The 23,096-nt window shown below is 42.7% G+C and overlaps 1 protein-coding gene across 3 annotated transcripts in view; it reads right to left on the bottom strand.

The window, feature by feature from the left end:
* Positions 1 to 22,338, bottom strand: part of grid1a (glutamate receptor, ionotropic, delta 1a) — a 327,113-nt gene extending 304,775 nt beyond the window's left edge. The window contains exons 1-2 of one of the 3 annotated variants that reach the window (XM_033613949.2): positions 21,658 to 22,338; positions 19,910 to 20,065 (exon numbers count right to left, since the gene is read on the bottom strand). In XM_033613949.2, coding sequence (XP_033469840.1) covers positions 19,910 to 20,065; positions 21,658 to 21,736 — 235 coding nt within the window. In that variant the 5' untranslated portion in view covers positions 21,737 to 22,338. The remainder of the gene's footprint in view (positions 1 to 19,909; positions 20,066 to 21,657) is intronic. The other 2 variants (XM_078160556.1, XM_033613946.2) reach the window with 2 other exon arrangements.
* Between the last annotated feature and the right edge of the window lie 758 nt (positions 22,339 to 23,096).

Here is a 23,096-nt window from a genome sequence, read left to right as displayed (position 1 = left end):
CTTTTATTGGGGTCCTTTTATATTTAAGAACCTAATAACACCCCTCTTAAATTCAAGGTCCTTGGGTAAGTAATAGTCAACCAACTCTGATCAATAAGCAACAATGCTCAGCTTGTCCATTGTCAGAAAGCACCACAGGAACTTCAGAGCCCTGGTACTGTGGTTTTGTTCTCCCTATTTCAAGCCCAGCATCGATCCTAACCAAAACCAGTGCCAGGTGTAATCCATTTCTGCTGAGAGCAGCTCCTACAAAGTTTTTAAAGCCTCTTCCTCTTCAGCAGCACAGCAGCGGGATAAACTCTATTCATACTGCACATACAGTCAGAAATACTGCACAAGGGGGTGACATTAAGAGGCAATAAAAGAAGCTGAGATAGGCTGCATTGGATTAGAAAGGGTGAGAACAGCTATGATATGGGTTAGTTTAAAGGGATAGCAAAAGCTAAAATGGCATTGACAGCACAGAAAATTGAGGATTGAAAGGCATTACAGGACTACTGAGATTATTGATGACACATTCCAAGAGCCTTTCCTATTCAGACCTCGCACTCTACGTAATCAGAGATTTACGCTGTTTAAGGCAAAAATCCTAAAAGCTATGTGCCAGTTCCTCACTAAGAGGTGCGGGGAGGGGGTAGTGGGGGGTGGGGGAGATGACACTGAGCCTCCACACCAGCACGCACCCAGCCAAACACATGCATTACTATTTGCAAACACTTTAATGAACACCAACAGCGGCTCAATCCTGATCTGGCTCATAACAAAAGCTGCTATTAGCCCCTTAACAAATGGACTTGATGCCAGGCAGGAATTTTCAACCTAAAAAAAAAAGAAAAAGAAAAATCCTCTCCAAATGTTCTTAACCCAGCAAGAGCAGCTTGTCTCAATGCTCTCTGAAGGTAAAGCAAACAGAGCCAAACAATTAACCATCGCAAGCTGCCCCGAGAAATATTAAACATGGATAATGTGTTGATTTTGTGGCTATTGGGGTCGAGGTCGACTCTGATCCCGGTTGATTCACATTAATATTGTTCAGATCTATTTCAGGGAAGGCACACCAGCATTAAAAACAAATTTAGCTCAAGTACTTAATTCCACTTAACTAACCAGAAAAACTAAAACAGATGTGTGGTCTCAAGAGATATAGTCACGCAAATTCTGCTGAATTAATGACAAACTAAACCAAAGAGCAGCGAGCCCTTGAAATACTGACACACACTGAAATGTTTCCATCAAGAAAAGCAGAGGAAATCCCAGCAGTCACGGCCATGCAGCAGCTTTGACTTTCAGCCTGATGTATTTTCTCTCCTCTGGGCCAAGAAGGAAGAAAGGGTCATTACTGCTCCCTCGCTCTCTTCTTTTTTTTTTTCCACGACACAACAATGCTGAATATTGCCGTCACTAATCTCTGATACCATCTCTGTTTCAGACACAACACAGGATCACATTATATCAAGCGTTTGTGAAATGAGCGTGGCTAATTTGAAGGTAAAGAGGGCACTGCTCAGTACGCAGTCATTATGACAAATAGAATATGAATTCCCTCGTGAGTCGGAATTGGCATTTCAAAAAAAAAAATAAAAAAGAAGCTCCAAACATCCACCTCAAGTGACTGATTTTATCATGCAGTTCAGTTATCGAGAGGGAGAAAATCATTGCGCCTATAACGGATGTTTTAAATGATAATGCCTCCCTCGAGCTTCTGCATGCGCCTTGATTTTTATCTCGCCAGCAAACGCAACACATTTCCACATTTCCGTTCTTGTGTCTGTCGGCCTGGCTTCACCCTCGGCAACAGGTGGATGGGGGAAATTTGTTCTCTCGAGTATAGGGAGCAGTTGCCATATCAACCGATGTACTGGATCAAGGCTTTAGATTGCTCAGTCCAAGTGCAATCTGATATAAGACACATGGTTTAACAAGATGACAGTGCGGTGCATCATCACCGTGCAGCATAGTGGTATCTTGACATCTTGTTATGTGTTTTTTTGAAGAATTGAAATTCATTAACATGCCGCCAATGCAGGAACAACCTAGTTTGTTGTGCATTCACACCCACATCCTGTACACACACACACACACACACACACACACACACACAATGAACTCTCGCCAGCAAGCTTGTTATAAAAGCACACACACTGTTGGTCCTGGAATGACTGCATTTGTGTCCAAGAGTTTCCATTTTTGTGTAGCTAAAAGCAGGCTTTGTTATGGCAGTGAGTGGGCATGCGGTGAGTCAGTGAGGGACAACTATTCAATGGGGAGATGCCTCGTTTTCCGAGCCACTCTTCCTGGTTGCACAGCCTGCCAGGGCGTTGCTAGGAGGAAGCAGGCGCTGCCAGAAATGATGACATCGCCTTGATAGACATCCTCCTGCTGTCCAAGAGAAGAGGGAAAAGATAGAGAGATGATCTGAAATGCTGCCACCTCCTCCTCCACCACTGTTCCTCTCCTTCGCCCCTCAAGGCAATCTGCTTCTCTTCTCTTCCTACTCATCTCTTTTGTATATTTCCATAGTGCCTTAAGGGCATCCTTTTTTGATTGTGATACTGTTGTTGTGCTGGAGAGATAAGCCTCTACATACTGAAAGTTTTTGTCCTGTTCCCTGTGTTTGACCTCATGAAAATGTAGCTCTTCGAAGCATTTCATTACGTTTTTTTTTGTTGTTGTTGCCCAGGACACAGTGTTTGCTGCTTTGCCAATGGTGAAGGCAACGAAAAACGAAGGCATTAAGTGGCTGAAAATCACTAGAGCCAATCTTATTTTAGCCCGGGGGCGGGTTGGTTGTTTGTTTTGCTGTGTATATATGTGTGTTGGTGTGTCTGCCATTGTCCAATTTCTACCTGGATGGAGTCTTAGACACCCTGTTACTAAGTGCACCATACCTAAGGGCCAACCACATCATCATTTGGAAGTGGGTAGGTGTTGCTTTTTCCAGTGTGAAATGTTCTTGTGCTCCTTTCCCTTATCTTTCTGCAAACTGACTGTATGCGAATAATTGCAAAGGAAAAATCTGCTGTTTGAACTGAAGCTATGATCCCATCTGGTCATTTAAAGGCCGATTTTTATGTTGTTTGGATAAGATGAAGCTAAATCCTCCTTCTCAAGGCATTAGAGAATAGACCTGCAGGTTTTTCCCTCTTATTGGAAAACAGAGGAAGATCCTCCTCAGGCGTGATGCTTGGTATATTACTCTTTTTCAAGAACCATGCAGAGAATCGGGACAGTGTGTCTAATATATACATGGAAGTCATATAATGGATGAGAAAATGCATTATGCAATTCCCTTATGTGGGTGTCTCGGCATGTGCTTATAATATTTAAAGCCACTTGTCATGTACCCTCACATCCTGAGCTCATATTTGAAATGTATGCAGTTATCTGGAGGACATGACTAACCCAGGTCAGAGGATCACAGGAAGTTACCAGTTTCTAATAACTGACCTCCTTCTGTGGACACACTTAAAAAGGCTCTTTGCTCTGCATGGTATCTATCATAGAGTTATTTTAGGCCAGCATAGGGTCAGTTATTTATAAGTCCAGCGGGACCAGCCCTCTGAGGACGACAGCGGGTTTCAGTTTAAATATAGAATGGATGGAAATGATGAAATGATTAACAAGACTTCCAAATTGGTTTTAGTGGATAAAACAAGAGATTTCAACAGAACTGGTGTGACAACCTGGTGGTGAAGCTTTGACAACAACTGGCTTTGTCACAAAATCTAACAGTGATAACTTACAGTTACCATGGATTTTATTGTAGGGGACATATGACAGATGAATGCACTGGTCAATTTTAAGATTTTGGGCCATTATGCTTCCAAACATGTCTTCCTTCAGACTTGTGGAAAGGAAACATCCAAAATACAAATTATTTATTGTAATTCAGAGCTATGTTCTGGAAATGTATGCACATATTTCATTAGATGACACCTCATTTGCATATTTAAGCATAAAATTTGTCAAGAAATGTGTTGAATTTTGCAAAACATAAGGCCATTTTTCCCATTTTTTTGGCATACTAAAAATCTCTCTACCAATACCTTCCAGTTTTATTCCTATCTATATTCTGCAGGTTTTCACAGGCGGGTTTGTTCATACATCATTTATAGCCTGATTTATATAACATTTTAGTCCTAAAAATGTGGCAAAAATTGATTTTTCTTTGCTGCTGGTGACAGTACTTTCTGATTCACGGAGTGATAAAAAGCGATATCCAAAATTCCCTCAGTAAAAACCTTTGACTTTGATGTGTCAACAAAATGAAACAATAATTTTGAGCCTGACCTTATCCAATGTTCAGATTTCTGTTCAGGACATGTATGCAACATACATGACTTCAACGCAACGTCACTCACTGCTGTAACAACGGCCACGCCCCCTTTTGGGTGCAAGTTTAGAACTCGACCTGGGAGAGATGCTAGTCGCGGCTAGGAGTTCATAATGCCGAAAAGTTGCTGCGTCGTTCACTGTACAGCAAACAATAGAAAAAACAGAATTGCGATTTTCTTTGCTCCCGGATAGAGTGAAGAATGGGGAAAGAAGAAATCTGTGGCTCACAGCCATCAAACGGCAGGGTACAGACAGAAAGCTGTGGGATCCAGCCAGTCACTACACCTAACGTTACGTCTGTGGCAGGCACTTCATCACAGGTTAGTTGGCTAACGTTAGCTAGCTAGCTAAAGTCAGTTGATCTCAACAATAACATGAGATGTTCAAAGCCAAGAAGTTAATTCTAATGAATGTTAAGTAATGAATCGACAGGACATGAATTGAATGAATGAATTGACAGGGTCATTCGTCCACACAGAGGCTGGCAGCTGAAAAGGGCACACACCTCCTATCTTTTTCACTTTCTCGTCGTACCGAAGGCGATCAGGACCTCTTAAACTCTCTCCGTAGCATGTAGCCTGACTGGCCATTTCATCCGAAGGGGAAAGACTCAACTGATTTGTTTTTATTTACACTTTATGTGTGTTTCTACCACCTATGACATCACTAGTGCATGATCCTTTGTAGTTCGTTGTAGTCCCATTGAAGTCATGTATAGATTCGTTGTTTTTGTTTGTTTGTGTTTTGGTTTGACTTATACATTAGATTGGAGGATATGGTGATAAATAAATACACTCTCAGCCAGTTACATCGCTGGTCTAATCGCTCTGAAATAGCTGTGCCAATCAAAGTGATGCATGATGACAATAGCTTATCAAATATAGAAATGGCCTTTTCAGTTTCACTATAACTCCGTCTATGTCTGTCTGGACATGTTAGCATTTGGAGGTAGTGTTAGTTGGAGCATGTGGCCAAGCTAGAAGCATGAACCTTTTGAGCCCCACAATGACACACAAATATGTCAACATTCAAGGAAAGGCACGCAAAGATCTACCAAACCTGCTTGGCACGCAAAAGATACTCAAACACACAATCAGTTACATAGAGAGTAAAGGATATGACATGTACACTGTTATTATTTACACAGTCCAAATGTGCTTTTCATCTGTTTGTGGGAAAAGTAAACATGCAGTGATTGAAGTGACAGCGGAAAACTGAGGCTCCAAAATGCTTTGGATGCATGTTGACTGAGGGGAAACAAAATGACTGCATGTCTCAGGGTGACATGATAATGCGAGATGATGAACCTCCTGTCTCTTATTCAAGTGAAATAAGGAATCGTTTACGTTGCCTTGGGTTTGAAAAGTCTTTGAGAAGCAAACAGTGCATTAACACAGCTCTCTTCATCACCCGCAGTAAAGTGATTTTCCTTAACATGTGCAACCTTCATCCAGCTGAGGTAAAGAAGAAAAAGTGTCTGTAGCCCAGTCGGCCTTAGAGCTGCTTAAAGCTTCTTCTTTTATACTGTGACCATGGGTCAAGTTTTAAAAAACAACAACAAATGCTCAGATAGTGAAACGATTGTGAGTGTGAGCACACTTTCTACAAGGTACACAAAACAACTGAAAATCTGGTTCAACCTAATGAATGCTCTGCCATTTCTCCTCTAATCATCACGCTGTAACCTGTGACAGGCTGTTATGATACCACAAACTATTGCACATTCAAATAAATGTAGTTATGTAGTGAGTGTCATGCAGGTTTACATCACCAAAGTTTCCGACAAAAATCACTTGACGACACCGACTTCTATGTGCGCATTGCAAGAGAGGAGAGGGAGAGACGCTGTGCTGCTGCCAGAGGAGCCGCTGAATGAGTTCCCTCTGAGCGGTAAGTCACTAAAAGAGTCTGAGAAGTCCGGGGCTGTTCATAAAACATTCAGGACGCCACAGTTTATTCCACACTACTGAAGCTGCTCCTCTTTTTGGAACCACGGAGTCGGTAATAATTTTGCTTTCAGCCATGCTTGTTGTTGCCATGGGTAACAGTATGACATCAACATGTCAACAAGTATCACAATATGAATTTTTCATATCATTAAAAATTATACCGGTATTATCATGAACAAGATGATATGGCACACCCCTGTTATACAGAGTACGCCCCTTGTGTTCAACACAAGTGAAATGCATCTCTTTACAGATGAATAGAAACACTAAAGCAGTAATGGCAGAAAAGTTCATTTGAGAAGTATAAAAAATGTGTTTCCCGACATCCAATCATGTACGCATGGAGCAGCACAGAAACTCAAACAGAACCAATGCATAGCGACAAATAAGTGTGAAGGCTGGCCTGTCAACTGTGTTTTGTGAAATACGTAGTTGCTTTGCATGCACCCTGTATTTCACACTGCTAGCATGCACCCAGTGTTAGCTAGCAAAACATGATGTTGAACTTTTCACTTAAAAAAAAAAAGTGTAAATAGAGCTGTATTACATTTATCAATCTGTTAGCTAATTTGTTTATGTTAAATTCCAGTGGCACAGTGCATACAGTCAGTCTGAAATCTGCAGCAAAAGTTAAATTTTTACAACATACATGAGGCAAATTATGGACTGAAAAAAAAAGAATGCAAGGAGGAGATCACGGAGGTTCTTGTGTAAATGAAATGAAATTAAGTGTAATGCTAATGGCAGCTGTTAGGCTACACACATATATATATACTCATACTGCCGCAACACCATTACCCTACTGCATAGACTACTGATTTTAAATGTGGATAACAAAAGTCATGTTTGCACAAATGGGTTAAATCTGTCTTTGCATGTTATGTTATGTGCTTTTATGTGCAAGAATTTTCTACTTCAAGTTCATGCATTTACAGCTGGATCCATTTTTATAAACAATAGTATTTTTCATGTTGTTTTTTATCGCACTGTTCTGTTTTGAACATTTCTTTTGGAAGTATGTATTAAATATCCTGTTGGATTAGTTTTTTCTACTGCTTATTTAAATCTTATTAAAATGGTCAATTAAAACCTAGCTGACACCGTGATACTGTTAAAGGGTCATTTCACCCAAACTCTCTTATGACATCTAGACCTGCAGACAATTTGTGCTCAGTTTTTGAGAAATCTCTTTACACTTTAATTTGACACATTAACACACACACTGATGAGGGTGACATATTAGTGTTCACACTTTGATTTATTTGTTATCTATATATTTTTAGTCACACTAGCGCTGTGGTTCTAAGGATGACAATGCTGGTCTCTCAGTCCATCACTTTGGCCAGACTGAAATATCTCAATAACTACAAGATTTGGAGCAAACATCCACCGTGCTCAGAGGATGAACCTCTATTATTTTGCTGATCCTCCTCCAACTTTTCATCCAGCACCCCCACCAGGACAAATACTTCGATTATCCAGTGAAATATCTCAACATCTACTTGACAGATTGGCCCAAAATTTTGGACAGACGTTTGTGGTCCTCAGAAGATGTATCCTACTGACTCTACTGATCCTGTGAAATTTCCTCTAACGTCACCATGATGTTTGTGTTTTTTTATTTAGTAAAATATCTCCACAAGTATTGGATAGATTACCATGAAATTTAACAAAAGTTTAACTTATTTTAATGACATTTAATGAAATGACACTGTCAGAGAAAGAAGAGTCCAGGTTGTGCTCCTAGCTCAGTGCTTAAATGTCAGTGCACCGTGGAGTGCTTTTGTGGCTTCAGCTGACAGCAGCGGTGGCAGTCACAATGGACCATAGACCAAAGTAATTTGCAATATTCATATATGCATAGTATACTCCCTAGCTTAAGGTTAAGCATGTTTGTCATTATGAAGGGGTGTCATATTTTAATAAAGCACTTTTGTAAACACAGCCCCTTTGCTTAATAAATAAACAGACCGTTCTTATCCCTGGTATTAGATGCGATAAGTTGGTCACGTTGGCACAGTGTTGGGTGTTTGTGCTGAATGAGGCCACCTAATTAAATACTCTTTACATTGAGATAATTAAAGCAAAAAGAGAGATTCATTGAATTCAGCGGCGTGGGATTTCAAAAGCTTGTTCCAGGGATGATTAAAATCCAACAATGACGGCTTGCTTTGATACGACCTACAGTGAACTCACGTATTTGTAACGGGTGAGTACAACAGGAATTAGGCCTACACATCCGACGAGTGCTCGCAGGATGATTTGTCTTGATGTGGTAATGTGATGGATGAGGTAACACAAAAAAACATGGCCAACTTACTGTAGTACTGAAATACATACTCAGCTCATTTCCGAAACAATAACAAATTAATTATCTGAGACTTATCTCTTTATTTTTGAGTGAGACAGATGATCTTCAGGGCTCTGATCTGTTTTTCTTACTCTTGCAATAAACTGAAGAAGTGCCTCTCCACATTTACAGACAATAACATTTTAAACATCCCATGAAAAAGTACTGTTACAGTGAGAGGGAAAACAGTTGAATGAGCAGTAAGAGGAGTGAGTCATGGAAGTAAGAGTGATACTGCTTGAGACGATTTTCACTGTAAAATGCTGTAAAAGACTTATTCATTAGCCAGACTGTTTGAAGTGAAACTTAGGATGCATATTTGACCCAGTTTTCGGTGACGCCTGCATGTTTCGCCCTCTACACTCTTTTAGGCTTTCACTCATGAGGTTTAAGCTGGGTTTTGATTTCACTCAGAGAGGGCTTACACACTAGCTTAGCCTCATCTTTGGATAAAATCCATGTTGCCTGGGCATGGTAGAGGACCCATGGCAGTGAGAGAGAGACAGAGAGTCAGAGACTCAGTGAGGAAGACTGAGGAGGGATTCTTGTGACAGATGGTCCCACTCGGTATCCGTGTCTGTGGGCAGTAATGCAAACAATGGCTCCCAAATACATTTTGGCATCTCTTCATCAATGAGGCTAGTGAGCCGAGTCCGCGGTTTCGATTGACTTCTCCCCTCTTGTCTTCCATACGACCCTGAAATTTCACAGCCTCTGCTCTTTTTTCTCCCTGCATTATCTTCCCCTCTGCCGTCTGCCATCTCCATCATCCTGCTTTCTCCCCCATCATCACGCTCACTCACCAGTTCACTCTGCTTCACCCCTTTACCCTCGCTAAGAAACTCCTGTTCCACCCCCTCTCCTCACCCCCTGCATCTTCCTCCTCCGTCTGTCTGAAAAGAGTGTGAAGTCGGAGATAGCCGCGCAGCATTTCTTTGGCTGACTCCTGTTTAGCCTCTAATAGGATTTACTTGGAGGCTGATTTTCTGCTCCTTGTCTTCCTTCCTGGAATGAAGTCTTCATGCCGCCAATGGTGCAGGTGGTGGGTAGTAAATTATACACACTTCCCTTTGAGCTAGTCAGCATCAGAAGTGAGTGGAAGGAACCATCCCCAAACTATTACACAAGCTACCTCTCACCAAACCGGCCCCGTTTTTCAAAAACATCCACAGACACGAACCCACGTCTATAAAACCACGACAAACGCTCACACATATCACAGCGTACACATGTAAAGGCATATATTCATACCACCATGCACAAACAAGCAAATCTTCTCCTGCCATTCATACACCCACTCTACCTCCGCCACCCTCATCTCAGCAGCTCAATAAAGTCGAAGCATAACAGTGTACACAAAGAGAAATGATGCTACAAACGTGTGGGACTGCGATGTATAACAACGGACGGAGGCCGGGGGCCTCATCAGCATCAATCTGATTGGACAGGACATCTCTCTCTCTCTCTCTCTCTCTCTCTTTCTCCATATCTCAGTCTCACTCAGTCTCTCTCGCTCTAACAGGTAGAGTAGTATTGATGGCCAATCCCCAGCAGTGGTTGGGGGCTGTTTGGGGTCGTGGCAAAGCACTAACATCTGTCACAGTGTTCTCTACAGCTCGTTATAAATCTGTCACACCAGAGAAGACAGGAACATGAATAAGACATGGGGCTGGGAGACCTGTGAATGGGAAAACATATGCTGTGTGTTCATGTGTATGTACAACAGGCGGCATGTTGAGTTATGTGCGGCATGAGCGCAGGTGGTCTGATAGCCATACATTCTTTGCTCTTTTAGTCATTTGTCATTCATCAGATGCTGCTGTCATATTGTAAAAATCAATACAGGTGCTAAATGTCTTTCAAACAACAATTACGGGGACAAGCCAGGATGAATTTGGTTGCCTGCTAGTTTGATGTCATTGTCTGACAGTGCTAAATGACCCAAATAGTGCTCTTCTGATGCCAAATTTAGGAGTCCTGTGTGCACCATGGGAGGAACAAACAGTCAAAACATCAATCAAGATTCGTATTCAAAATGTATCCGCTTTTCAAATGTGTTTTTCCCGCATGTGTCCTTCAAAAACAGACAGCCATCATACCACACCAGAAGCCATTAGTCAGCCTTATACACAATGACCCCCCAGAACATCCTCAATCAAACGTGCCAGAGTGAAAAGCGATGAGAATACTTTGAAATCAGCCCTCAGCTGTCTGCCAGCGAGGCAGCATGGGGAGTGTGATGAATGCATAAACGCACAAAGGCCCAACGTGACTGCCACTCTCTCTAATTAGCTCAATACAGTAATTCTGTTTACATCACACGCCAAACACTACTTCCCCATTTCCTAAAAAACCTGCAGGAAAATCTGTTGAAATATTACAGCGAGCAAAACAGCGCATTACTCTCTCTCTCCATATTTATTTATTTATTCATTTTTGGGACTCTGTAAGAACTTGTCTCCACGCTTCTCAACAAGACTGGCCCTGTTTACTGAAATTAAAAGATTACTAAAATCCCTGCTCATGGTGACATTTAGCACGGTGCCGATGATTCCTTTGAATACAGATCAGACGTGGCATTTAAGTGAATTGACTTTTTTCTTGAAGTTAATCAGCGGACCAAGCCTTCTGACTCAAAAGCCAAAATCACTCTCAGTCTCCACTTTTTTTTTTAAATAACTGGATGCTTGTCTTGAAATGTCTCTGTGCTCCTTTCAAGAGGAGTCTGAGAGCTGCCAAATGAGACATCTGTTACAGATGTTGAGACTATGTGACACAGAGGTATCCCCCTGCAGGAGAGGAAAACTGACCGGCTGTTCCTGTGCAGCACAGAGGACAAAACCTGTAGGCCTACTAAGCAGATCCAGCATTTAAAAGCCTTGACCTCTCTGTGTCTCTCCCTTTCTGTATTCATCTCTCTCTCTGCAGCAGCTGCCAGACATTGCTGACTCTGGCTATTCTAAAAGAAAAGCTGGAGGAATACATATTCTTTAGTGTGTCTGTCAGCTCACAGTGGACTCCAGGTCCCATAGGGCCTCCCCTATGTCATCCACACTGTATGGTGTCAATGGCACAGGTATAGAGGGACAAGTAGAGGTTTGTATAATCCACAGAGCTGCACTGGCAGTTACATAACAGTCTCAGTGTGACAAAAAATGACCCATGCAATAACAGAAGTAGGTTTTTGCCTTTAAAATATCTTCCACAAGATAAAATGAGCAGTAAAGCAGCAGACTGAGCAGAGAATGAGTATATCTGTGGTGTACAGTACGCAATCAGCAGGGGACCAACACTAAACATACAGTAATGCGATAATATCCATATCACTTTGCAAAATACAATAGCGACACATCCAAGCCCTTTGATGTTCTGTTAATCACACATTCTTTGTTTCAGTTTTTCACAACGAATGCATGAACAGTCCACACGAGCCCAGCGGCAACATGGGCATCTCTCACTGTGTTATCATAGGCTCAAACCAAGCGGGATGGCACAAATTCAAGACACAACTTCTCAGGTCATCAGGAGGCAGAACATCCATTTCAAGTGTGTATGTGTGTGTGTGTTCATGTGTCTCAGTGCTCATTCACCCGATTCAAAATCCGAACAAATTCTTATCTGCTGTATATTTGATATGGCAGATAAGATTTGCATTGCAATGCAACAGCAAAGCCAAAGGGGAATGGCTCAGTGTGAGTGTATAGTTTTGAATGGTGGATGCTTACTTAATGGTTTGTATGTACTGAATATCGCAATGCTTATCAACCTCAGATGAACTGGGACCTCTTTATCAACACTACCCGTTTCGTTCCAAATGTTTTTTATTTGAACTGAGACTAAAACTATAATAACTATATAAGAGTGGATTTTGTTATAATATTTTTTACCTACAAGGCAAAGTCCTCTGCCCTCAGTATGCATGTAGGTGCAACCTAGTTCAGTCAGGAAAACTTTAGCCGAAGAAAACTTTATTTCCATTTGCAGTATTATATTTGGATGTATGGCTCTGTTCTGGGCAAAGAGAGCGCACCTTGCTGCCCTCCCACGTGTGAAAATGAGGAAAGCCTATTGCGAAGACAGCAAACCTCCCTGCCCTTCCATACGCCGACATGGACAGCCTAAGGCAATTCTACTTGGCAATTCTTTCCTCCTATCAACAAGCACATGTTCAACCACTGAAATTTGCTGGCCGATCAGGATGTGCCTACCCAAATATGTGGGGACCCCACAGTACAAAAGGCAGTACACAATGCTCTCTGCCATCCTATACCTTCTTCAGCGAGCAGTGTAGGCCTTAAAGGACTGCTGATTTGCTAATAGAACAAGAGTTACAACATCGTAACCTTCATTCTATCTCACACAGACTCCGCCCTCTATTGGACTCTATGAGTACAGTAGGTGGAGCCTGATAAATGATTGCCATATTGTGACAAAACATTACCTGGCCACACTGATCCTGACTACTAAGCAAATAACCATTGCTCAAAGTAACAGGATGGGGACAGCATTGTGTACTGCCTTATATACTTGGGGGTAGGTATTCCGGAAGGCACGTCCTGATTGGCTGGCTATTTTATGCAAATTTCAGTTGGAAAATGCATGCTCATGATTGGAGGAGAGTATTACCCATAGAGTCCAGTAGAGAATGGAGCCTGTGTGTGATAGAACAGTAGACTTGTTGACTAATTCATATTGTGAAAATGAATTAGTATAGTAACACATTTCACAAAAGTATAGACAAGCTGTTAGAGTAGTCACACTGTGCAACAAAGCTATCACAGGATTTACAACACAGTAATTCTTCAAGTAAACATACACAAGAGTAAAAGCCAGCCGAGTAAAAAACACAACAGTGATCCAAACTACTCAAAATGACAGCAGGCAGCTAGCACAGTGGCTAGCTTGGTTAGCAGTAAGATGATCACAGAAAGACTAAATTCTACTAAACCACAAATCAACAATTTCAAAAGAGCTGCAATAAAAGGAATAGCTACAGATAATATTCCAACAAGGGCATTTGGGGAGTAGATAAAATGTGTCTGTCTGTCAATATTTGCCTGGACTCAGATCAGACAAAATGGTAGATGTAACAATGTCAGTTAAGCTGCTATGCAACTGTGCCAGTAGTGGTTGCTAGTAGCAACAATCATCTATTCGTGCTTGTTTTCATCTATTTATTTATTTGTTTTTCGTGCCACTACTGAACCACTTGGAGTGACAGCTGCAAGACGTTTCAACCATTTTACATCACTTTTCATGTTAAACTGATAAGACAGGTGGGTAAACTGTCCAACTGGTAGGAGGCCCTGGGGCAGTACCAGAACACGCTGGGACACGAGGGATTATATGTCTCATCTGGCCTGGGAATGCCTCAGGGCCCCCCAGGAGGTGCTGGAAAGTATTACTGGGGAGACGGATGTTTGGAGTTTCTTGCACAGCCTGCTGCCCCCCCGGCCCGGCCCCTGATAGAGGATGAAAATGGATGGATGGATGGATTTTCATGTTAGTGGGGGGCATCTCCCGTAGAGTCAGCATATCACAGCTGGTAGTTTTTTAATGTGACAACATATATAATGAGGATCATTCCTCTTAAACATAATATGTATATATTCTAACCAAATCATATTTTTCAAACTGGCTGAGCTCATCTTTTCAGCTCCTCTTTGGCAGCTGCAGAGGTAGCCCCGCTAGTTTGGAAATTGCTTTTGTCATTATTATTTTGTAATGCCTGAAATTAATAAGACTCCACCTTTCCAACCAATTGCTCCTAAATGGGAATTAAGAAAATTTCCTCGCAACAAACTGGACCACCAGTGTGCAACCAACTAAAGGTTAACCCTACACGGATGCTGAGTAGTGGGCCTCACATTGTGGAGGGATTAAATGGTGAAGGGTATACCTCTGCTGCAACATCACTTAGCTGATTAAGGTACCAGCAGGCCTTTATACAGCCCATTGAGGAGCTTATGACGGATTAAAATAACCACAGGGTAATTAACAGGGCCCGGTAAAATGGCCTGATCATCCCCCCTCTGTGTAGAGCTGGTAAAAAGACATAAAAAAAACAAACAAATCCATTACCAAGATTTATGCAGCATTATTAAATTCACCGGGACAATAATAGTGAAAGGGCAGCATTCCATCACGTTTAGAGCACGACGAGTAATGAGTTGTCATAAGCAGAGAATCAGATGGAGGATATTACATTACCCATGCCAACACTTTCAAAGGAACCATTATTTCAACTTTTGTCATTACAGATTGAGCAAAAAGAGAGAGGGGAAAAAAAAGTGCACTGCAAGTTCTCCTCAACGTCTATTGGCTTACAGGGAGAGAAAGAGCACAGAATTAAATCCTCCTTGACATTACCTTGGCAGGGGTTAGCTGAAAGTGGAGGGTCAGTAGTGGTGTGGTGTGTGAAGAGGACTCAGTGGGACAGAACACTCAACAAATGACTGCGCATTAGAGGAGCAGGAAGCTACTTCCCCTAAATGTGTCCAGATGGCTATGTTTTCTACCTGCGTCGTTCTAAATATATGTTTTAAAATGAAGTGGGAACCTGCAGGGCTTTGACAAAATGGCGTGAACATCTCATAAAAAGGGATTTTAAAATCACTGCTATGAAAGAAACTTTAAACCCCCTACATAATGCATGCCCAAATGCCTATATTGATTAGTTTCAACTTAACTTTGTCTCTGTTGGCTATAGATTGTGTCAGACTTTTGTCATATTGGTAGCCACACTTGCTAATGTCGTTCAGGCCACCACTTTGGTTCTAACTAAAATATCTGAACAACTGTTGCATGGAATGGCATGAAATTTGGTACAGATATTCACAGTACTCAGAGGATGAATCCTAATGACTTTGGGGATTCCCTGACTTTTCATTGACAGCTACCAGCAGGATTAACTCTTTGGTTTTGTGTGAACTATTCTCACAACTATTGGGTTGATTGATGTGTAAATTATGATATTCCAGTTCCCTAGAATATAAATTTTAATGACCTTGGTGATACTCTGACCTTTTATCAAGCACAATCCTCAGTTCAAAATTTCAAATTGCCCAACCATGGACAATGGATAGATTACTGAATGGGCCTACCGGGCACAAGCCCAGAGGCCCAAAGTGTCAGGGGCTTCCCGAGCCTCCACATGCAAAATGTCTGTCAAATTAACACGTACTGAACAGGAAGAGACTGAAAATGGCCACAATGAGACAAAAAAAGACTACAAAGAGCAACAAAAAGACCAGGCAGAGATGCAAAGGGACTGCAAAGAAACACAAAACGACCAAAACAGATATAAAATGACCTAAAGGAAACACAAAATGTCCTTACTAAGACACACATTTATCTCAAAGAGACCAAAACAACAACAAAAAGACACTAAACGACAGCTAGGAGACAGGAAATTACTACAAAGACACACAAAACCAGCACAAAGACTGTGTGTCTTGCACCTGTGTAGGAGAGGTGGAGGGTTCCCTTTGCATATCTATGCCCAGAGGCCTGCTGTCTCGTAATCCGCCCATGTGTCAAATACTTTGCTTTGCTGCACATTAATGACACTGCCATCAGCGTTCTGCTGTTCTTTGTGTTTAGTAATAATAAGCAAATGTTAGCATGCTAACATGCTAAACTTAGACAGTGACCATGGTAACCATTATACCTGCTAAACATCAGCATGTTAGCAACCCTTATTGTTAGCACATTATCATTGAGCTCAAAGCACCACTGTGCCTATAAGCACAGCCTAAATAGAACTTCTAACATGGCTGCAGACTCTTGTTATAACTTGCTGTATTTCAAGCAACCATGCACCTGCAGTTGGTGCAGTGATTTGGCTCTGTGGCTTTCTGTAAGTTGTTTTATGGTGTGTTAGATCTTTTTATAGGTGTTTGCACTGTTTTGTCTGCCCCCTAAATGCTTTGATGCCAAGAAAACATTCCAAATGCTGCACAAACACCATATGGTCCAACCCCAACCCCTCACAATCCTTTCCCCCCACTTGCTCTGAGAAATGGAATAACTCAGCCCTGGTGCAGTAGGGGGAATCCTTACATTTAGTAATCTATGTGAAATTGGAGAGTTCACATCCTGTGAGAAACTACAGCGAAAAAGAAAAAAAATATATCCACCTCACAAGCTAAACTAAAAATGCATACAGTAGGTTCGGATTTACATAATCACACAACAAAGTTGGCAGCTCTGCCGTCCCCTCTCTGCCACTTCCTTTGAATAAAATGCAAGACAGAAATGGCTGTTGACGCTTTGTTTCTAGTGTATTCTTATCTGGCCTTGGGGACAAAAATCTACTTTTAAAATCAAGGTGGGAGGAAAATCTGGGGTGGCAAATCTGAAGATGAGCGAGAAACCAGCTCAATGCACATTACTTCTCTATTAACAGTTGTCATAGCTTGATTCAGAGATGTCATCATTAGATATATGATGCAGACACTGGTACCTTACTATATATGGGCTGTGATCATGCTCTGAACATTCCCAGGTTATTACTGACTTGATGCTCACATCCTTATAAGACCCAGACTGACTCTCCTGAGTGATGACTGGCTGTTACTAGATAAGTGAGGCATTAACGCTAAAATTAATCACAATAGCAGCACATGCAGTTAAAACGTGCGTGGCCACATTATGGGGAGACATCTCAACCTTAGAGAAATGTGTATGATTTAGAAAGACAGGATTTTTACCCATTTTTATCATTCTCGCCAGTGCCTTATCTCTGTAAAGTACAAGAACCGAAAGGGAAATGTGATAGATACGGGATGAAGCTGCTGCACAGACCACATGTTTGTTTGTTTGTTTCTGTGACAGTATTGCATGCTGATGTCATCTAAAAACCCCATGACAGACATCAGATAAACTGCTACCAAGATAGATATTCTTCTGAGTTTTTGCTCCCGGTGTTGAAATCGCCCCTATTCATCCTCTCCAGGAGCTCCAGCCTATAAATAGGACAGCATCTGCCAGTTGTGTGGTCAAGCAGTATATCCAGCCAGCCTTGAGCTGTCATCTTTAAACGATAAGAGCATGGGTGGACTGAATAGTTGAGTGTTTCTGTGTGCATTGTGTCTGTGTGACATAGTCGTTAATATAGGTTCCACAAGTGCAAGGACAAAGGGAGCCAAATAAGGACAAACATGACGCTGCAACTCCTCCTTTCACTAGGCAGGCAAATTTTCCTCATCACCTCACTCCTATCTTGTCCTGCTCTTCTTTTGTCCACTCATGTTTATTCAGGTCTTGATCATAATTCTCTTCTTTTTCTCCAGTTTTTCCCCTGCTGGTCCTCATGGGTATTTTTATCCTCATTGCTCTTCTCACCCTTAATCTCCCTCCCTTCCTCTTTGCTACAGCCACCTCTATCATCTCATCCCCATTCCTCTCACTCACCTCCCCCTCCCTTCCCTGTTTATGCCCACCCTCCCTTCCTTCTCCACCACGCGATGGCAAGGTCCTGACTGCCACTCTCAGTGGGATGGCAGCGAACAAAAGAGCAAAGTAAAAGGTCAACTTATCCCGGTTGTCACTCAGCACTCGCCACCCTGCCTCGTGTGTAGTGTAACAGTCCGGGGCCACCCACTGATCCTCACGTCAACGACTGCACATTACTCCCAACTCTCTCCAGAAACTGAATGCCCCCTAATCACCCACTTATGCGAATATTTGATTAAGAGGAGCCTAACCGTAAACAGTAATTAAGCATGTTAAAGGATACCCAATCAAGGCTAACAAAAGTCAGTTCAAGCGGAGGAAATACGCTCTGAATAATTTTCCATGAGCAATAACAAGCTCTGCAGTTACAAATTCTATTCACATCTTTCATGTTTTCTTTAAGAGCATCAACAACTTCTGTATGTCCCTTTAGGCTTCTGTACAGGCATGACACTGTGCTGTATTATCATCTGGGGGATTGTCAAAATAAAACAACTTTAAGATAATTAGCATTCAGAGTTCAGTGTGTAGAACCTCCACCGAGTGTCGTTTTAAACACTCCATCTCTGACTGCGCTGCTAAAGTAATCAGAATCCTGCACGCATGGCAAATGATTTGCTGGCAAGTCTGTTTAATTACTACACTTTTGCATCTCAAGCAACAGCAACGGGTAAATAAGCCACGTCACGTGTGTGTGTAATAATTCCTCCTTTATCTTATCTCTGCAGCAGCAACCTGGAATATCTTCTCTGTGTACTTCAGGTTTATTTAAAGAGCCTGAATGCCACTCTGCATCATGTGGGCCTCATTTGGAGGATTTAAGTTTACAAAAGCAAAGTGAATTAGAATAGCAGATATCTGTGTCATTGTTGAGAAACACAGCTAAATGGCAGGGGATAATTATGGCAAAAGGCAGGACATATTATCATCTTTCTGTGCCTGTCAGGGGCACTATGAATAGCAATGACTCATCAAGGCCTTTGTGCAACTGGGGACAAAAGTACAGGCTGGTAACTAAGTGCAGGGGACATAAACAGCCTTTGAAGGTCCCTACGAACCTATTAAAGTCTTAATGATTCATTTTAGCAGAAGAATTTTTAATCACTGTTGCAGTCAACTGCACGGGACCACCTTTCAGTGGCTGAGAGAGATAACCTTGACTAAAATAATTCCATTGCTAATTTCCTATCTGGCTTGTGGAGGCGTGTGCATTCTGGCCACTTATGGGGAATCCAAATGAGGCAGACAAAAACATTTTCAAGGAAAAAAGCCGAAGGGTGATAAATGTGCATGAACAAGTCTGTGGTGCTCGTCCTTCAAAGAGACATAAAAGTTCGAAATATTTTTCTCTCCTGTGATTAGAGAAGTGGCGTATTGGTGCTGGAATTACATTTGATCATCTTCAGATGATTTTTCACTTCACATAACATATTATCCTGAGCTGCTGAGTTCTAACTCAATGCTTCCACCTAGCTTTTCAACCACAGAAGACACCTTGCTTTAGTACAGTGGCACTTTGCAGATGGCAACACACACAAACACACACACACACACACACACACAAACAGAGCCAGTGCACTCACAGAGACATATGGAACATCATCAGTGACTGCTTCCTGAGTGACCACCCTCACTGATCAACATGTGGAGCTCACAGCCCCTCAAAAAACATGCAAGATCAAAGCAGTGGAGACTTCTATGCATGGGAGTAGCTGCTGAGTCAAGGAGACTGCCTTCCTGGCGTGACCTGCTCCAAGTAATCAAATAAAATAGCAGGGGCTATTTATTGCTGAAATAATCCAGGGGGAATCGCGCTTACCTTCCTGCACAGCCTGGAAGGGGTTGTTTGGCTCGATAAGTTTCACAGAGTGGGTGATTTTCTCGCTCTGCAGAATGTCATCGTTCAGACTCAGGTCTGAGATAGCGAGTTGGAAAATCTCGTCATCTCTCACAGCGTTTTCCTCGAATATGGCACCTGTTGAATAAAACAATCACAGGTTATTCAGAGAGGAAACGGCAGGAGATGAACTATGATTGCACAGCAGAGTTGTAGGTGGAGGAAGTAGTGAATGAGTTGTGCATTCATTGTTTGAGTACTGCTGTTGCAGACTGTGAGCTTTTTAATCTCCAGAAACACGTCGAAGTGATGCATTATTGATTATCAGAACTGGAAATGTATCTTTTTGTGGTGTTTGTAGCCTTGAAGTTGCGCAACACGTGCCCCCGGACAAGATTTCAGCACCACGGAGAGCGACACAGCCACATCAAACAAACTATTATTGATGCATAAAGCAGCCCAACTTAGAAAAGAAACGGCTGTCATGTCTACTAGATCGATGGCACCCTACCCAATTAGCATTATAGGCCTAGTGTGGGAGGCATACTGAAGCTTAACTGTCTCTCTGTCTCCCCCCCCCCCCCCCCCCCCCCCCCTTTCTTCCCCTGTTTATCAAAATGGCATCAGCTGCTTTTGGTAGACGCACATATATCACAGAAAAAGGTTTCGGGAAATGAGAAGTATAATTGGGGTACCCTAACGTTATGCGGGGCATCAGCCAATATTGTCTGGATGGAGTCCCACCGCTGTATTAAGCCAGTGACTGAGCACCTGCTGCTTGCCAGACTGTTGCAGTAAACTGTGAACAGCAGCAGCAGCAGCAGCAGCAACAGCAGCGTAGGAGCACCGAGATGAAATTTGCTCACAGTGACATTGACATTTTTATCTGAGATTACAACGCCAGTCATTATAAATGGCTACGTGACGTGTGCGTAAAAAGGGGCACATGAACCAAGGCACTTACTCTGTGTGTGTGTCTGTGTGGAGTGTGTGTATGTGTGAGGGAAGATCATGTATGTATGTCAAAATGCAATGCGATGTTTGAGGAGAAAACAGATCAGAATCATTTGGACGTCGCGATGAGTTTAAAGCATCCCCCATCTGTGAATAAAAGAGCAGCTCTGGTTTGAAGTTTGGGAACAAAGAGGCTCTATGCGTTTTGCATCTCTAAAACGAAACTCCACTGACATTCCCTCTGTCTAGTTATTGACATTGCAGTCACGTTTCGGTGAAAGTTGAGGCTTGTCGGGTACAGACAAGAGGCAGCTTGGTCTAAAAAAGCCTCAGCCGTTTGGCTGTTGGACATTAATTTCGCCAAAGCTTGCACGACACGGGCCTTCTTGGTATTTTGGATGCATAATTTGCAAATTACAGGCCGGCAGTGGTGAGGGTTTAGATGTGACGCCAGCGTGATTGATCTGCCGTCGAAAAGTGTGAGAAACGTCAGCAGAAATAGGCAGATGAATAAATAACTGCGATGAATAATGAGAAAATAGCAGTGGCAGTAAAGGTCAGAGGCACGGCCGTTTACAAAACGCCAACTTTCCAACTCGCTTGAGAGTCAAAGTGTTGCTTAAACACAGGATGCAAGCTGAATAGACTATTTATCCCGCCCTCTCTCACCAAAATCCTGTGATCAACGCAGTATGCGCTGGCTGAGCTTTATCCCCGCACGCTTTGCCTTTACACCTGTCTAACCCAAACAGCATGTTGTGCCATCGGACGCTTACCGATATGTATGATGGAGTCCGCTTTGGCCGAATTGCATTGCAATATCCACAGGGAAAGGCAGATCAGCAGCAACTCCATCTCGGGATTTCAGCGATGCGGCTCATCCAAGCTCCGCTCGGCTGTCCTATACTGTCCAAATGGAGCACCCAAAGAAAAAAAGAAAAAAGATGATCAAAACCCAGCGCAAAACAGAACCGCGGTCCTCCTCCTGGCGCACCAGACCCGCATCAAACCCAGCAGAAATTCAGCTTCTTCTTCTTCTATTTTTTAAAGCAACAAAAACAAGGCGACCGCAGGAAGGTGGGCTCAAAAAGACGAGGAAGAATCGACGGGGACCCGAGGTAAGACTGAAAAGACAGGTAGCCCGGTGAGAGAGACCGGCGTTACCTCTCTCACTCTCGCCTCTCTCCCTGCGCTCCGGCGTCTAAAGCATGGCAAGCAGCAAAAAATGCGGAGGAGGGACACCCCTCTAACTACACACGGAGAGACGCTCACATACACACTCCGGAAAAAAAAGAAATCCACACACACTCTTCAGTCCTGTCTCGATCACGTGACTGCAGAGACTTCACGACTCGGCTGCTGTCCCGACAAGCCGGGTAGAAATGATTTGGACTAGCCGGAGAAAGACGCTTGGAGAGCCGATATCTAAACACATGATTGGAAGGTATCAAAAACTCTATCAGCCTGTGTGTGTGTGCGCGTGTGTGTGTGTGTGTATGTGTGTGAGCCTCTCTGCAAAGACCGACAAGTGCGTGACAAAAAGCTCACGCGTAAAAACCAGACGTATAGATTGGCTCCAGAGATGAAAAGTCGACGGCGGCGTAAACAGTTTACTTTTGGAGAAGTTGGCGTTATTTGTGTTTCCTCTCAGGGATGGTGTGAGGGCACACAGCGGCTCAGAGACATTTTCAGCGTACTTCAGTGGCGACGGAGCGCAGCTGATGTGGCAGAGAAAAGGATTTACACACCATGTTCCTCGGCGAGGGCTGTGATGGATGAGAGACAGACGTGACAGAAGCCACAACGCCTGACTGAACCGGGGGAACAGCTGGATAGAGTTACCGCAGGAGCATTTTGCACAGGAGCAAACACAAAATAGCTCAATGTTTTTTGGGTATATAGCGGCATGAGTTGTTCGATTAATTGATTGTTGCTTCAGAAAAATTGACGCCCTCGTTTTGTTTTTTTATCGCGGGATTATGGCAGAAATTGGGGCTCATTTAAGGGATTTTTTTTTTTTGTGCCAGTAATTCCTATTGGGTACCACATCCACGCCTCACAGTGTTTGAGCAACGCCAGGCGTGTGCAGAGCTGTGGAGAAGAGGAAGAAGTCGTGCAAGACACGGAGTTTCTCGAGAGGCATAATCTTACAATTAAAGGATATTTCTCGTGGCTGCAATCAAAACGGAAATATCTCTTAATTGTTTGGTTAAGT

The sequence above is a fragment of the Epinephelus lanceolatus genome, chromosome 17 (genome assembly GCF_041903045.1).
Source record: "Epinephelus lanceolatus isolate andai-2023 chromosome 17, ASM4190304v1, whole genome shotgun sequence".
In the NCBI taxonomy this organism is placed as follows: domain Eukaryota; kingdom Metazoa; phylum Chordata; class Actinopteri; order Perciformes; family Serranidae; genus Epinephelus; species Epinephelus lanceolatus.
This window is presented reverse-complemented; position numbering and strand designations above follow the sequence as displayed.